Genomic DNA, 15937 nt, shown 5'->3' with positions numbered 1-15937 from the left:
CGGCATCCCCATATTCTTTATTACGGTTTTACGTGCTTCGGCGTGAAATCTATACCGATAGCGGGCCCCACATGGTGGCGGCTCCGCGATTCGGGATAGTAAAAAAAAACAAGGAAAAAAAATCAAAGCGATCGTCACGGAGTTCCATACGGAAATTAATACCCACCTCTTCCGAAGTCCACACTTCATAGTAAACCACACTCACTTCTGGACTATTTTTTTGAAAAAAAAAATAATTTTTTTTTCTTTTTGGAGGTGATCTGGGTATAAAAAAATAAATTTCATAGTCAATTTTATTTGAAGTTTGGAGTTTTACTAATAATCTGTTCTGTTATTCTATTACAAAAAATGATGAATATTATTTAATCTTTCTACTATTTAACTAATCAAAAGCCATATACTTTTTAAATTCAATTCTTCATGCCAACTAAAGAATATATTTTTTGTTTGATAAGCAATACTTTAAGCAAACATTGCGATCATATTACTCTTATTGTGTTAATTTTTGTTAAAATTTAGAAATGACATTTATTTAAAAAATTGAAATATAATTCTTACTTCTAAATGTGAACGTCAACTTGTGGGGTTTAGTGTGGGTGGCATGGACGTAATTAAAGTTACTCGATGGGTGATTGATTAACAGTGAAATAATTCCGAGGGACCTGAGAATACCGGGATCCGAGCACATGAGAAGTTGACCCACCGACAACTCGCGTTCCACTTGCGGGGCCCATGCCCTGATGTTTTTATTTATTATTAAAAGATTAAACCCCATCCTGGTTTTATGGAAAATTTTAGTTTCCAAATGGGGAAGTTCCCTCCCTCGATAACAGAACCCAACCGATCCTGAAGCGGCGTGAGCGATTCCTTTCTTGCGATCCTCCAACGAGCTTCCTTTTATCTGAAAAATTACTTTCTGCAGTGCCACCGACAACAGACCCAGTTCTGCACCGAAACGGAGGGCCCACAAGGCCCGACAGTAGCAACACCCCTTGACCCAAGAAATTATTGCATGCAAGTGCTGTACGGCCATGCTGGGCCGCCATTCGTCCCACCGTCAGCATACACGGTCACTTTGGTGCACGCTATAAAAATTCCACCTTTACACCGACAGTGAACAAGGATGAGATTTCTCTTTTTACCATATTTTCGCTAGTGTATATCTTAAACAAAAATTAAAAATCAAATAAAAAATAAAATTTTATCTAAAAGTCTGTCAATTTTATAATTTAAAATAATAATAAAAAATTTATATATTTCTTTTTCTTTAGTCAGCTCCTTTATCTATTCTCTTTCTTATCGAGTTATCTATTCTATATTCTGAAAACTATGTATCGATTTATCTAGAAACATGTATTCACTTGCATATTTATTAATTTGCTTGATGTGTATCATCTGACCATGCAGTGCGTACTAGTAAAAATATGTTATAGAAATTATGTATCGATATACCTGAATATGTATATTGAATCACCACTATGTGCACATTAAATAAGCTTATAGAAAATCGACGAATGTGCATTGCCGGCCATGGAGTATATATATATTGGTTAATATAATATTTTAGAAACTATATATCAATTTATTTGAAGATGTATATTGTATATCAGTGAGCACTATATTTTAGAAACTATGCATCAATTTATTTGAAGATGTGTATTGTATATCGGTGAGCACTATATATTAGAAACTGAATATCAATTTATCTAAATGTGTATATTGGCTTGCAAAATAACTAATTAATTTGCTTGGTGCATATTATTTAGTCATATACGACTCTCTAAAGACAATAATTTTTAATTTTTTTAATATAGATACTAAAAACATATAACAAAATAAAAAACTCGTCTCATTTCTTTTTGGTAGCAAAAATTTATTTATTTACTGTATATAATAAAGGAATACTTCAATAAAAAAAATTTCTTTATCAATAAATAATTTATCAGGGCAACCATACGTTTTACTTAAAAAAAACCCATCTATCGTACCAACTCGCACATTACCATTGTATTCAAACAATTCAAGATTGGTCCGGGTTTGGATTGGTCCACTGGACCTGGTCCGTTAAATAATTTCTCCCGCTTCGCGGTCTTTAACACGAGACGAGAGGGAGCGGAAGGGGCCAGTGCCAGCTATAAATTCCAGAAAAAAAGAGGTGTTCTTCCAATTTAAAATGCCAACAGGCAATTAATTTGAGATGCTCTAATATAATCGCTCCGCCCTCCTCCTCTCGCTCTCCCCATTCCCCCATCCTCTCATCCTTTCCTTCCGTTCTCTTGTATCGGTGTTTGGTCGATAGAAAGGGTTCGAGAGAGATTGGGGGGGCGAATAGAGACAGAGAGAAAGAGAGCGATCTTGGAGGTACTTTCTCTCTTCCAGAGAGCTACTGCTGCTGCTGTTCTGCCCTTCTTTTATCGCCTCGTTCTCGTTCTTTGTCTACTTATTCTCTCATAGATCTGGCTTCGATCAAGTTCGAACCTCTGTTTTCGTTTAATTCGTAACAGTGCTGCAGTTTTAGAGCCGGGTGTTTTGATTGATTGGAGATTTGTCATCTTTTTTTTCCCCCTTCTTTTGATGGATTTATTTGGTACAGTGCTCGATTTCGAGTTGTTCTGCAGAACTGTTTGTGGAATTTGTGGAGTTTTATCGGTGTAACTGGGATTTCGTTGGATCATAAGCGATCGCATTACCTTGTTTCTTTTGAGAGCTGGGTCCGCTGGATTTTTTAAATCGTCTTGGGGTTTTACGGTTGGGTTTTGAGTTCGAATGGGTTTTATAAGCCTTTTCTCGAATTGGGTTATGCTTTTTTTGGGTCCATTTCGTGATGGAATGAGAGATTCAGATCGGTGGCCGGCGATCGGTGGCAATTTCCTGTTTGTTGGATTTCCTTTGATGTGTTTACTGCGTTTTAGTGCTATTTCTACTGGGTTTGTGGAATTTTGAGTGGGAATAGGAATTGGGTTGTATAAACCTCTCTCTCTCTCTCTCTCTCTCTCTCTCTCTCTCTCTCTCTCTCTCTCTCTCTCCCCCTCGGAGTTTCATAACATGAACAGATTAAACTTTTCTATTTAATTTGGCCGATCTTTTAGCTTTGCTTTGCCCTGAATCATTCCGCTTTTAGTATTTAATAATTTAAATTGTTGAGCTTTGGTCTGAAGTTTTATGATTTGACTAGTGTCTTTGACGTTGGATCCATCCATCTCCTCTCTGATCTGGGAAAGTTGTTATTCTTGTAGAGTTTCTTGTTGCTTCCTTATCTGTATTGATTCTTTGTTTGTTTGGTGAGTCACAGTGTTATTGACTTTCAGTACGTTTTAGGTTTGGTCTTACTTACATGTCATAACATTTATGATTTTTTTTAGAAATTGTCGCGGTGCAGATTAAGAAAAAAAGGGACAATTAAAATCACTGTCTATTTTTGTTGGATTTTTGCCCCAAAATCGGATCCCTTGACTGACCATTGCTCCGCTTCTCCTTAATCAACAAATATTTCAATCTTTTAAACAAAATTTCCACAGCCTACTTGTTAATTTTATATATAATTTTGTTGAAGCACTGATTACCATCTGATTTTTCTCTTTTCGTACTGTTAAATTCTCTAGTTTTAGATTCACCTGTGCGGTAATTAGATCTGCTGTTATTGGATCTCAATTCTGCTGTGGGGTGATCAGATCTATCCATGAATATATATTGACGTCTTCTTTCACATAAAAGATAGATATATTTCACTAGTTCTTTCATTATCTTAATTGCTCGGACGGTAATCCCTCCCTTACTGGAATAAAAGGGAGAATAATCTAACGTGAGTGCTGAACTTTTAGAATTTTGGGAGAATGGTAATTACTTCTCTTTTAATTGATAGATCTAGCTCATGTAATCTTGAATCTCATGTAGTGTATATTTGCAAGAACATATTAATGGTCTCTTTGTTTGGGGTTGCACTGATAATTACCTTTCCAGATCTGGGCTCTTCATTTGTCTGTGCATATTGTTTCTCTGGCTGAATGTGCTTGTTTTTTTGTGTGGTAGTACAAGGATATATTTCTAAAAGTTTATGGCATGATCTGTTTATTTACTTTTGACACAGATATGAAAGTTGTGTGCTTCTTTATTTGCTTTCTGTCATGGATATTAAAATAATTAAGTGTTGAGTTTAACAACTAATCAACTGCCTAGTTTGTTTTGACAACATTATGATTTGTAAGCCAGGGGTTTGCCAGAGTTTGTTTATGGTAGGTTATGTGCTCGTGCCTAAAGTGCAGTATTTACATGGTGATACATTAAAACTATGCCTTATCAATTAATTCCTCTTGGTTGTGTTATTATGGATTTAAATTCACATGCACTATGTTTGGCTTGTCTTTACGCTTCTTTTCTTGCATTTTAAGAACAAAGTGTTTGTTTGTGAAGTTCTGTACATAATTATATTTGTGCACTTCGTACTCGTGCAATATTATGCCCTACTTATTGTTGTGTTTTGAAGCTATTTTGTGTTCCTTAAATTCCTCCGCTGAATGTAACAATTTGCCTTATAGATCATGATCCTATCCATCCTGTCCCTGTCTGTTTTGTTCTACTTATTCAGCCTAGATGACTTTTAGTTCTAGGAAGAATTTCATGTTGATGACAATACTTCGCCATATGTGCCAATGCTGCAGTTTATTTGTAATTGTATTTTTAACTGGAAGTGGTGAGGATTTTTGGTTCTGCTTTATGACATTCTAAGATATTTTGCGTTGCTTCCCTGCAGGTTGCTAATTCCAGAATATAAAATGAAGAACAAAGATTCTAAGCCAGTGGCTTATCCTGATAAAGTTTCCAGGATAGTCCCTGTGACCTTAATGTTTACAGTACTATGTGGATTCTCATTCTATCTTGGGGGCATATTTTGCTCTGAAAAGGACCGAATTTTTAAGAAGGATGTGACACCAGTGATTCAGTCTCGCAAGGAAACTGCAGTGGCTCCTCTTCAAATTAAGTCTCTTGCATTCCCTGAGTGTAGTAGTGATTATCAAGATTACACACCATGTACAGACCCTAAGGTATATACAGTTTCTGCTTTCCATACCCTAAGGTATATACAATTTCTGCTTTCCATTTTCTTTGAAACATAGAAGCTGCAATATAAGGTGATACCTAAATAGATTTAAGTTTCTAATAAGTACTACAATGTCGCAAAACTTACCCTTGATGGATATGAACAGATCAATAGGATTCATTAAGACAATCCAAAATAAATGGGAAAGGGTTGTTGGCTGTAAATTTTTCAGTGTGGATACTTCTATGCTTCTTAAAATATGAAACTCTCAAGCGGAATTACTCTTTCAAGAGACCAGGATTTTGTATATTTTTAATCTAAGGTTACGTTTCCAAGCAAAATTGCTTGGAAAACTGATTTTCCTTGGAAAATCTTATTGTCTGATTGTTTGTTTCATTAGAAAATTAACAAACTTGAAACCTTACATCTACTTTTCCAGAAAACTTTTCATTTTCCATGGAGAAGTCCTATTTTTCCTTTTCCTTTTCCTCTCCCATGGTTTTCTTGCAACTAAACATACCGTAGGATGTTTTTGTATAAAGCTTAAGCTTTACATGCATACATACCCATGGATTGTTAATCTTGGTGCTTATGCATGCTGTATATTTGCTTGTTTGCTAAGATAAGGAGATTTACATGGTGCACTTTCATCCACATAAATAATCTATATTTGTTGCTGAGATGCATATTCACATTGTTTGCTGCAATTATTGGTGCCTACAAAATTTTATTGTGCTAGAAAGAAGGTTGCATATTGTTATGAATTTGTCTCGCCTTTTTTTTTGTTTTTTTTGTTTTTTTGGGGGGGGGGTGCAGAGATGGAGGAAATATGGTAATTACAGGCTTAGTTTCATGGAACGCCATTGTCCACCGTTGACTGAAAGGAAACAATGCTTAGTGCCTCCTCCTGATGGATACAAGCCACCAATCAGATGGCCAAAGAGCAGAGATGAGTGCTGGTACAGGTATGTCATCATCTATAGATCTTTATTTTCAAGTTATTGATTTGTTTGTTATCTCCTTGAATAGTTTATTCCCAAATTTCGTCATAATCAACTATGAAAGTGTTAGTCTCACGTCTTGGTGAAATGATGAGTACTTTGTTCTGTTCATGTACATGGTTCAGAAATGTACCTTATGACTGGATAAACAATCAGAAATCTAATCAACACTGGCTGAGGAAAGAAGGTGAAAAATTTTTCTTCCCTGGTGGAGGCACCATGTTTCCCAATGGAGTCGGTGCCTATGTTGACTTGATGCAAAAACTGATTCCTGGAATGAATGATGGAACCATCCGAACTGCCATTGATACTGGGTGTGGAGTAAGTTCTGACCAACTATTTTCTGTATTTAAAGTAATTACCATGTTTATCTCAGCTATCTTTTGTGCTTTTCAATATCTACTTGCAACTAATTTGGTTTTTGACAAGGTAGATGTTATGGTGCAGAGTTGTGTGGGAACAACAATCAAACCAACACTATAGTCACTTATTCTCTTCCTGTATCCCTGTTTTAATATTTTTTCTGAAATGAATATATATGTATATATAGTTATGTGTATGTGTATATGTATATGTATATGTGCTTGGGAATAAACTCCCATACATCAGTTCATTGCCCATGGTTTCTTCGAGCTTTGAGATTGCATGCTGCAACTCTACTTGCCCATTGGATTATTTTGTATAATATGACTCTAAATGCCAATTGTGGTCTTCTTGTATGTACCTTTGATTCCTTTTCTAAATGTTTAGATAATGGACATGGTGAGGGTGAGTCCAAGTGCCAGAGAACTGCTAGTTTAGTGAGTGGGTACACTTCTCTGAATGGATGAAGTCCTAAGCTTGAGCCCAGCTGAGTCTACTAGTTTCCTCTACATTAACCTAATATACCCACCTTAACAACTCAACATAATCTTGTAAACTCTCTAACGGTCAAGGTTTGTAGTACTAGAACATGCATCCGTGCTAGTAGGTAGATGGTACGGTATGGTACGCCCTCGTGTCGTGCCGTTTCGGTATGAACCGGCAGGAAAACCAGCAAGGGAGGGGCAAAGGGAGAAGGAGAAAGAGGTAAGGAGAGGAGGGAGGGAGGGAGGGAGAGAGCGGGAGAGGGTGGGGAAGAGGGAAATAGGTGGAGGGAAGGAGAGAGGGAGAAGGAATGAGAGGAAAAGAGAGAGAGAGAGGGAGGGAGGAGAGGGAGAGGAAGGAAGGGAGGGAAAGAGAAAGGGAGAGGACAATGGTGCCGAAACAGGGCCGAGGGTGGGGGGAGGGGTCTTTCGAAGCCCTCACTCGTCCGTGTGCAGGATAGGGATGGAGCCCCTATTTCGAAATAAAACAAGGATTTCGGTCTCTTTATATATATATTTTTAAATTTTTTAAATAAAATCGGCAGCGGCTGCCGAAAGCCCTCTCTCCCCCCTCCCTCGGCCCTGTTTCGACACTGTTGTCCTCTCCCTCCCTCTCCCTCTCTTTCTCTCTTTTCCTCTTTGTCCTTCTCACTCTTCCCTTCCTTTGCCGGTTTCTCAATCTGAAGACTACAATCATCCCGATTGGTTGCTGGTACGACTCGGTATGCCCCGAACCGAGCAGTTCGGTATGGTTCCACTGTCTTTGCTAGTGGTTCATTATTTGTCATCGAGAGCAGAAAAATTTTCTCCAAGTAGCTTCTGCTTACATATCTAAGTAGCTTCACTATAGATTCAAAAAGTTAAAGCTATTGTACAATGTATATGGTTCAACATGCTTAATATAGGAAGTAAGGGAAGGTATTCAAGGGAATCAAGTATTGCAGAAAGGAAAGATTTCTTAGTGTCATTCTTCTAGGACAGGCAATGAACAATTATTGTTTGTGATGCTTAAATCAATCATTTAGATATTTCAAATATAGTTTGTTTATGTTGCGTGAATCTTCTAATACTTAAAGCTTTTGGTTCCAATATCTCAGGAGTGCCATTATGTTGATTTTTGCCAACAGCATTTGTCATGCGTATTTGGTGTTCAAAATTTAACCATACTGCTCACTTGCTTTAATAGGTTGCAAGTTGGGGAGGTGATTTATTAGACCGTGGAATTTTAACTGTTTCTCTTGCACCTAGAGACAATCATGAGGCTCAAGTACAGTTTGCCCTTGAACGTGGCATTCCAGCAATTTTAGGCATCATTTCTACTCAACGTCTTCCTTTCCCATCCAATTCATTTGATATGGCTCACTGCTCCAGATGCCTTATCCCATGGGCAGAATTTGGTAATTGTCCTTCCTCTCGTTTCACTTGATCATGAAAGAATGCTTGTCTCTGTACTGAGGAATTTCATATCTCAAAAAGTAATTTAAACAGGTGTGAGATGTCGTAAAAAAGTTTCTTAAAGGAAAACGTACTGCATATATGCTCATCATTATGCATCTGAATGGGAACAATAATTTTTTCTCGACCTCATTTGCTGAAAAGAAAGAAAGTTGAATTATCATCAGTTGCTTTGCACTAGTGATTCCGTTTTTTAACAAAAATTCATGTAATGGGCCATTTAAATAAATTTTTAAATATTAAACTTTTTGGTGAGAAAAGTATCCCATTTTATATTTTTTTGGGGACCCTAATATCTGTGCTTCTTACATTATAACAATTATCTTCAACATGCTTAACTTTTTGTTTTTTTAAGTTGGCATGGTCCCATGCTAAGTATCAATATTATATAATGCACTTCTCTTCATTTTTCCATGGCCTTTAATGCATTGCATTGCTAAAATTATAATCCATATCCTTGCAAATGTTTCAACTTTCTCATAAATACTCTGCAAATATAACTAGTAGGTGCATACTTGTTTTTCTGCTTTTCGTTCCTCTTGTTTAGAAGGTACAAATGGCTCCTATTTTAGTCACCTGGATAATTCTTATGTCTTGCTTGTCATTTTCCATGAAGTAGTTATGCAGTTTTTCTTTTATCTTTTTTATTTTACATGTATGCATGTGTGGGTGTGAGAGGGAGAGGATTGCCAGTTTTAACATTTAGAATGTTTGCATTAATACACCATGCTAAATATCAGCCATTATGTTTCAGATGGTATTTACCTTCTAGAAATACACCGGATTCTTCGGCCTGGTGGCTTCTGGGTGCTCTCTGGACCACCTATAAACTATGAAAACCGATGGCGTGGGTGGAACACCACAGTGCAAGAACAGAAAGCAGATTTTGACAAATTAAAGAAGTTGCTAGCAAGCATGTGTTTCAAATTGTACAATAAAAAAGATGACATTGCTGTGTGGCAAAAATCTTCAGATAATAGCTGTTATAATCAACTCACTCCAGCTTCTTTCCCACCAAAATGTGATGACAGCATGGATCGCGATTCGGCATGGTATACTCCACTCCGCTCTTGCATAACTACACCAAGCCAAAGCTTCAAGAGATTGGGGCTACAATCTACTCCAAAATGGCCTAAACGGCTGCATATAACTCCAGAGCGTGTCTCTATGGTTCCAAGTGGGAGCTCTGGTGGGTTCAAGCACGATGACAGTAAATGGAAGGTGAGGGTGAAGCACTACAAGACCTTGCTTCCTGCTCTCGGAACTGATAAAATTCGAAATATCATGGATATGAATACATTGTATGGAGGGTTTGCAGCTGCACTTACCAATTCCCCTGTGTGGGTAATGAACATTGTTTCTTCTTATGGAGTAAATTCCCTTGGTGTGGTCTATGACAGGGGGCTGATTGGCAGCTATCATGATTGGTAAGTTGATATGTGATACATATTTACATCACTTACACATGCATATAGATATAAATAAATATGTAGAACTATTTCAAATGAACTTGCATACATATGTAAAACTATTCCAAATGACTGTGCATTAATTTTTTACGTGCAACAATATTTATTGAAACAATGCATGATGCATTGAATTAATTCTGTGAATTAATAACAATAAAAATTCTTATGCATCTATATGCGTGCAAGTCCTTAGAAGATCGATATCATCTGATCCGGATGTTGATGGGGAAAAAAACCCATTAATTCTGAAGATTTTGATGATACAAGACTCTGTTGAAGGCGCTCCTTTTTGGTACTAGTTAACTCTCTCAACCTCTCTCTCTCTCTGACTTTGATGGGATTCTAGAGTCATTGTAATTCATCATTGGAAAGCTAAAAGAGAATTTTTCATAGCCATAGTTGCAATGGTATTCCACCATGCGATATCTTCTGCTTTAAGATTTCTAGTCCTAGAAGCATAATGTACTGTCCCAAATTTTAGTTCATTCAAATATTTATCTTTGAGAGTTTGTAATTTTGCATTTGGAGTTAAGTGGCACAATTGGAAAGGAGCAGACTTTATGATAATCTAATTTACTGCAATACATGTATGAGCCTCTCCTGCTACTGTTCTGTTAACTATGTTACATTCTTAGGTGATTCACATGTTCAGCCTCTCTGCGAACTATCCTGAATCTGGAACTTCAAAGACTGTTTTGCTCATATTGCCAACTATCTTTTTCATGACTCTGTCTACGTGGCTTTCAGCTCAACATATTTTATGCTCTCTCATTTAGTGTTGTAAAATTCTTGTACCGATATTTTGATAGCAATGATATTTTATGTAATGATTTTTTTTGACTTCCTGTGTGCCAAGACATGCTTGTGTGTAATGTCCATCTACTGCTCCACACAATTATCTTTGAGATTACTCCTACAGAGCAACATGGTCCATCTTTCTAGAAGCCTCTGATCTTGCATTATCGTACATTTTTCTGCTACAAAATGCATGCTTTGCTAGCAAACATCATTCTGTACTATATGCTTCTGACGTATTCCTTATTTTAACATGTGCATGACAGGAATTCTACTTATTTCAATAAATGAGTCAGTAGTTATTTTTTTTTTATATTGCTTTTTTCAGGTGTGAGGCATTCTCAACGTATCCTCGAACATATGACCTGTTGCATCTTGATGGCTTATTTACTGCAGAAAGCCACAGGTAAGTATTCGAGTCTCATTTTTTTTAACCCTTCTCTTAGCACAGCTCATTGATGTAAATGAACGTTGTGTCATAAAAGGCTCCGCTACCCATTCATTTTGCAAGCTTGTTAGCAACTTCCAAAACTCATTGATGCAGTTCGCAAGAAAAAAAGCAAAATAAAACGTCATGGGTGGGAAGAGATACAATATAGCATGCAAAATATTTTATATTCTAGCTCCAAATTGGTTAGGTTTGGAAATGCCTATTGATGGTCAAGCTCTGTTCTCTGTAGAGGGAAACTTTTGTCAGAAGAGAACCCTCTACATTTTATGGAAATTGTTTCTGTTAACTTTAAAATGGCACCAAAGGGAAACCTTAAGAGAAACCAAGCAATGACACCACCAGCTAAGAAGCTAAGAAGACTCCTTATAGCAGCAGATGAGAGACATGGCTATGTGTTTGATTCCAAGGCACTGAGAGGTTCCCTGTTATAGGAAGATGTAAAAGCATAAGCTCATTTTACACTTGGACTTATATTCATGAAATTTTGTCACTTAGCACATGGTTCTTAGCATTCATCAAAATAAACAGCCTTCAATTGAAAGAAAATCCCTATTAGTTACCATGGTTTCCATTTGTTCTCTCTCATGTTTCCAATTTTTATTTTTCATATTACTTGTATTTACTAAGTTTGACCATATCGCCATGTTTAACATGTCCCGATCTTCTCTACCATTCTGGCAGATGTGAGATGAAGTACGTGCTCCTTGAGATGGACAGAATCCTGCGTCCAAATGGATATGTAATAATCCTTGAATCTAGCTATTTCATAGATGCTATAGCAACCATTGCCAAAGGGATGAGATGGAATTGTCAGAAACATGACACTGAATACAATGCAGACAAAGAGAAGCTGTTAATATGTCAGAAGAAACTTTGGTATGCGAAGAACAGTCAGCAATAAAGTTGTGTGAGCCAACGAAGGCTTAGCAAAATTCCACGTAGTACTACACGGTATAGAAAATCTTCAAATTCTTTTAATGGAAATATTCAATTCAGTGCAGATTCCTCGTTTCATAATTGGGGCTCATATTCTTCATCAAAGGACAACAACAATGTTATCCTTGTAACGTGTTCTCAGTGCAAGGCTCATAGTCAATTGTATTTTACATATGTTTTGATAAGTTTTGGGGGATATTGGTTGAGGGCAAATATCATTAGAAAAGAGCAAAATGTATGTTCAAACATTATCAGGTGTTTGTGTGTAGACTCGCGGACATTTTCTCTATCTTTTTCACCTCAAGATTGTGAAATATGAACTTGGAAGCTTTCATTGATTACCACAATGTGTGGATCTAAAGTTCATAATTTTACGAAAATAAAAAAAGATTGAAAGTATGGCCTGTTGGAGTTTTTGGCATGCCTAAATGTGAAGGATTTTAAGGAACATATCAGATTGCAGCTCAATACTAGAATTTAAGAAGTTTTCTGCCTGTCTGTATGTCTTTCTGTTTGCTTGCTTGTTTGTTTGTTTGTTTGTTTGGATAATGCTTTTCCTGAAATCACTACCTCACTCATGAGCCAGGCAACTGCTGAAGATCACAAATTTTTCTTCCTTATCTCTAGTTTGAGATCCTAAAATTATATTACATTGAGCTCAATGTAGCGTGCCACTGGAATACTGGCAGGGCAGCAACCATTACATCCATGCAACAAGTGCTTGCACCTCGAAAGTCTTGAATGCAAATGGGGGCTGCTTTAAAATAATATGATACCACAATCAATTAAAATGTTCAAATATGTAATGATAACTATTCTGAGAATGGAGTGGCTTTCAGACTGGAACTTTCTAAATAAGGTCGCTAACAGGGAATTGATGAGTTAGTGTCTAAGTTTGAGCTCTGTTAGTGTCTCTAGCAAAGGAAGTTTTGCTTGTAAGTGTAAGCTAAGATGCTGCTCTTTGATATCTTTTTAGGATCAGAATTATTTTCGATCTGTGAACTTAAAATCAGTACTTGCTGAAGCCCATGGTTGAATATAATTTTCTCATTTATGGCAGTTGGGTGTTTTGGTGAATTGGCATGTTGAAGATTCTAGATGTTTTTAAGTTTACATTCCCATGGAACCCTGAGCTCCACCTATTGAGCCTAAAATAATTCAAAGCAAGAAAGGAATTTATCTTGACCTAAACTTAAAGATTAGAATCACTCCTATAGCCTGGCTCAAGCAAGAGATTTCTGAAGCCTTCACTTTGGAGAACATTAGAATCACTCCTTAAAAGCAGGAAAATTTGATGCAGAACTTAGACATTTGATACATACTAGCGTTTGACAACGATCACATATCCACATTACTTCCTTCAAACGTCTTCTAGATGAAAAGAGGCAGTGGGAATGACATCTTATTCCCATCACAACTAAATTCTGACGAAGTTTCGATTCCTCCACTCAAGACATGACTTATCTCTTTAATCAATCTTTGGCAAGATTAGAGGTTTTATTCCACCATCAGTAATTGGGTCCAAGTTGATTGCATGAAGTCCAAATTAACTTCGCACTCAGTTCCGTTCTTTTTTCTTTTTGTCTGCATCAAGGATTCACCAGTCCTGAAATATCAGCCATCTCGGTAGAGATCACGGTTTACCTCTTCCTATAGGAAAGAAGGGAAAAAAAAAAAGAAGAAGAAAGAACCAAGATTTTCCCATATAGTCTATCAAGTCTTAAACGATATGCTGGACTAAATACCGAAATCTCGCTCAATGTGATGAAATCCAAAGTTATTTACTATATTTAGCTATTAATTTCAATATTATAAATCTGAGATTGGCAAAAGTCGATGAAAAATTATTGGCCAATTTGTTTATCAATTGATATGAAGTGAGATAATATGAGGAAGATTTTGCCATAATAGGGTGTTCCACAGTGAGATGCAAATCTAGCTGGGAATGGGTTCCAGTCACCGCTCCGCTGACCGCGGCTGGCCCCGGGAGTCGTGGCGCCACCTCATCGCCAGGCCCCATCTAGATGTATGGTAGTCCGGAAAAAAAAAAAACGCATATGGGGCGTGCACCAAGAGAAGGAGACAGGGCTCCTATTTTTTTCCCCCTAAAGTCTCGTTCTCCTCATCCACATTCTATTTTTTCCGAAAATCTTTGTATCTAAAAGTTTATAGGGTCTAAAGAATGCTATGTATAGAATTAATTAAGTTAGACAAAGCTAGAAATTGCATATTATGTACTAGTACTGATAAATAACATGTTCTGAAAACTGTTTATCTATTTACCTAGAGATATGTATTGGCTTGCTAGATGACTAATTTGCTTGATATGTATCGTCTAGCCATATAGCGTGTATTAGTAAAAAAATATGTTTTGAAAAATATGCATCAATTTATTTGAATGCATGTATTAGATTATTGCTAGTTGTATACCAAAGAAACTTACGGTATGTATCAAAAATTCAATGAGTATGTAATACCTAGCCATATAATGCGTACTGATAAATATGATGTTCTAAAAACTGCATATCAATTTATTTGGAGGTATGTACCGGGTGCTAAATGACTAATTTGCTAAATGTATTTCATCGGGCGGTATACTATGTATCGGTAAATATCATATTCTAGAAACTGTATATGGATTTACCTATAAGTGTATATTAGTTTGTTAGATGAATAATTTGCTTAGTGTGTATATCTGGCCATATATATATTGGATACGGGTGAAAAACATATTTTAGAAATGAGGGAGAAAAAAAAGGGATGCAATATATAATTTTTTTTTGTTGTTTTTCTAAAAATTATAGAATTGATGTCCCTATTAGCAGTACGAAAAGTCTCTAACTTTTGGATTTTTTTAAAGATAGGCATCAAGGATACGTGGCAAAATACAAATTTTGCTCTGCCTGAGAGGCTACAGAGAAATGTCCTTGGCGCTATTCGGAAACTACTAAGAAATGTTAACAAAGACAAAATTTTCCGGCACATAAGATTCCAACTGACGTCATACAGTACCCTTCCGTGTTCTTGGTTTCATTCAAGCAAAACTGTTGCATTGGAACAGAGGAACTGAAATCGGATCTTAATCACGATCCGAAATAATGACCGTGAGGACGATTTCTACGTTGCGTTATATTCAAGTAACCAGATTTAAATAAATCCATTGCGATAGTTTGGATGCCTTGCGACTACTTAATTTATACAACTACTTTTTACTTGTCTTACTGTTATTTTATTACTATTATAATAGTAATAAGAATTTTTTTAGGAATATCCTTCCAAATAATAAATTTTACATAAATATCTTTACAAAATTGATATTTATATGTATACCCTCGTAAAACATTGATTTTGCTATTCTACTTTCTTTTTATTCTTATTTTTGCATATATATCCACGCCATCTAACGTCGTTTAAAAATTAACAATTTTAAATTAAAATAACTGAAATATTCTTAATAGGTAAATATACAGAAAGAAATATTTATAAGGCAATCGCGATGGAGAGCAAAAAAATAATTTCAAATTTTATTTTAATTTTACTTAAAACAAATATGGTTTTTATTTAATGGTGTTAGAAGAATGGTTGTATTAGAAATATTTATGTAATTTTTTTTAAATGAATAATATATATATATATATATATAAGTCTACTTGTGAGCTGTCATGGGGTACAAATCGGAATTGGCAAATAGTGGCGCTATCTGTATCGGTGTAAAAAAACAGTTTCGGATGAAGCCCGTTATATCGGCTTGCTGCGACAAAGCCATGGATGCCATTACTGCTTACGCTGACAATAAGATCCCTATAAAGACAAAATTCTATTGCGGATTAGATTCCAATAAAGGAACAAAGAATCCGAGGGTATAATTTACTCGCTTCCCGTCCAATTAAGCTCCAGCCTTGGTTCTTTTCCTCCCTCTTTATCTTTCCTCCTTTATTTTGTTATAT

At 36.2% G+C, this 15937-nt stretch overlaps 1 protein-coding gene across 1 annotated transcript; it reads left to right on the top strand.

Moving 5' to 3' along the window:
• The first annotated feature begins 2099 nt into the window (after nt 1–2099).
• On the top strand, nt 2100–12391 carry LOC103714510 (probable methyltransferase PMT20). The gene is made up of 8 exons (XM_008801776.3): nt 2100–2361; nt 4751–5042; nt 5855–6003; nt 6165–6360; nt 8071–8281; nt 9094–9766; nt 10932–11009; nt 11736–12391. Exons 2-8 carry the CDS (start codon nt 4773–4775, stop codon nt 11953–11955), a joined length of 1797 nt encoding a protein of 598 aa, XP_008799998.1. The 5' UTR covers nt 2100–2361; nt 4751–4772; the 3' UTR covers nt 11956–12391.
• Nucleotides 12392–15937: the final 3546 nt, after the last annotated feature.

Source organism: Phoenix dactylifera, chromosome 2 (genome assembly GCF_009389715.1).
Source record: "Phoenix dactylifera cultivar Barhee BC4 chromosome 2, palm_55x_up_171113_PBpolish2nd_filt_p, whole genome shotgun sequence".
Taxonomy (NCBI): Eukaryota; Viridiplantae; Streptophyta; class Magnoliopsida; order Arecales; family Arecaceae; genus Phoenix; species Phoenix dactylifera.
The sequence above is the reverse complement of the archived record's forward strand: the minus strand, read 5'-3'. Positions and strand labels throughout refer to the sequence as shown.

What these genes read in the sequence shown, in the direction of transcription:
- LOC103714510 (XM_008801776.3), top strand. Translation starts at nt 4,773, where the DNA reads ATGAAGAACAAAGATTCTAAGCCAGTGGCTTATCCTGATAAAGTTTCC. An exon ending in AGAGATGAGTGCTGGTACAG is followed by an intron (nt 6,004 to 6,164) that starts GTATGTCATCAT and finishes TACATGGTTCAG; the next exon opens with AAATGTACCTTATGACTGGA. An exon ending in TTTACTGCAGAAAGCCACAG is followed by an intron (nt 11,010 to 11,735) that starts GTAAGTATTCGA and finishes CCATTCTGGCAG; the next exon opens with ATGTGAGATGAAGTACGTGC.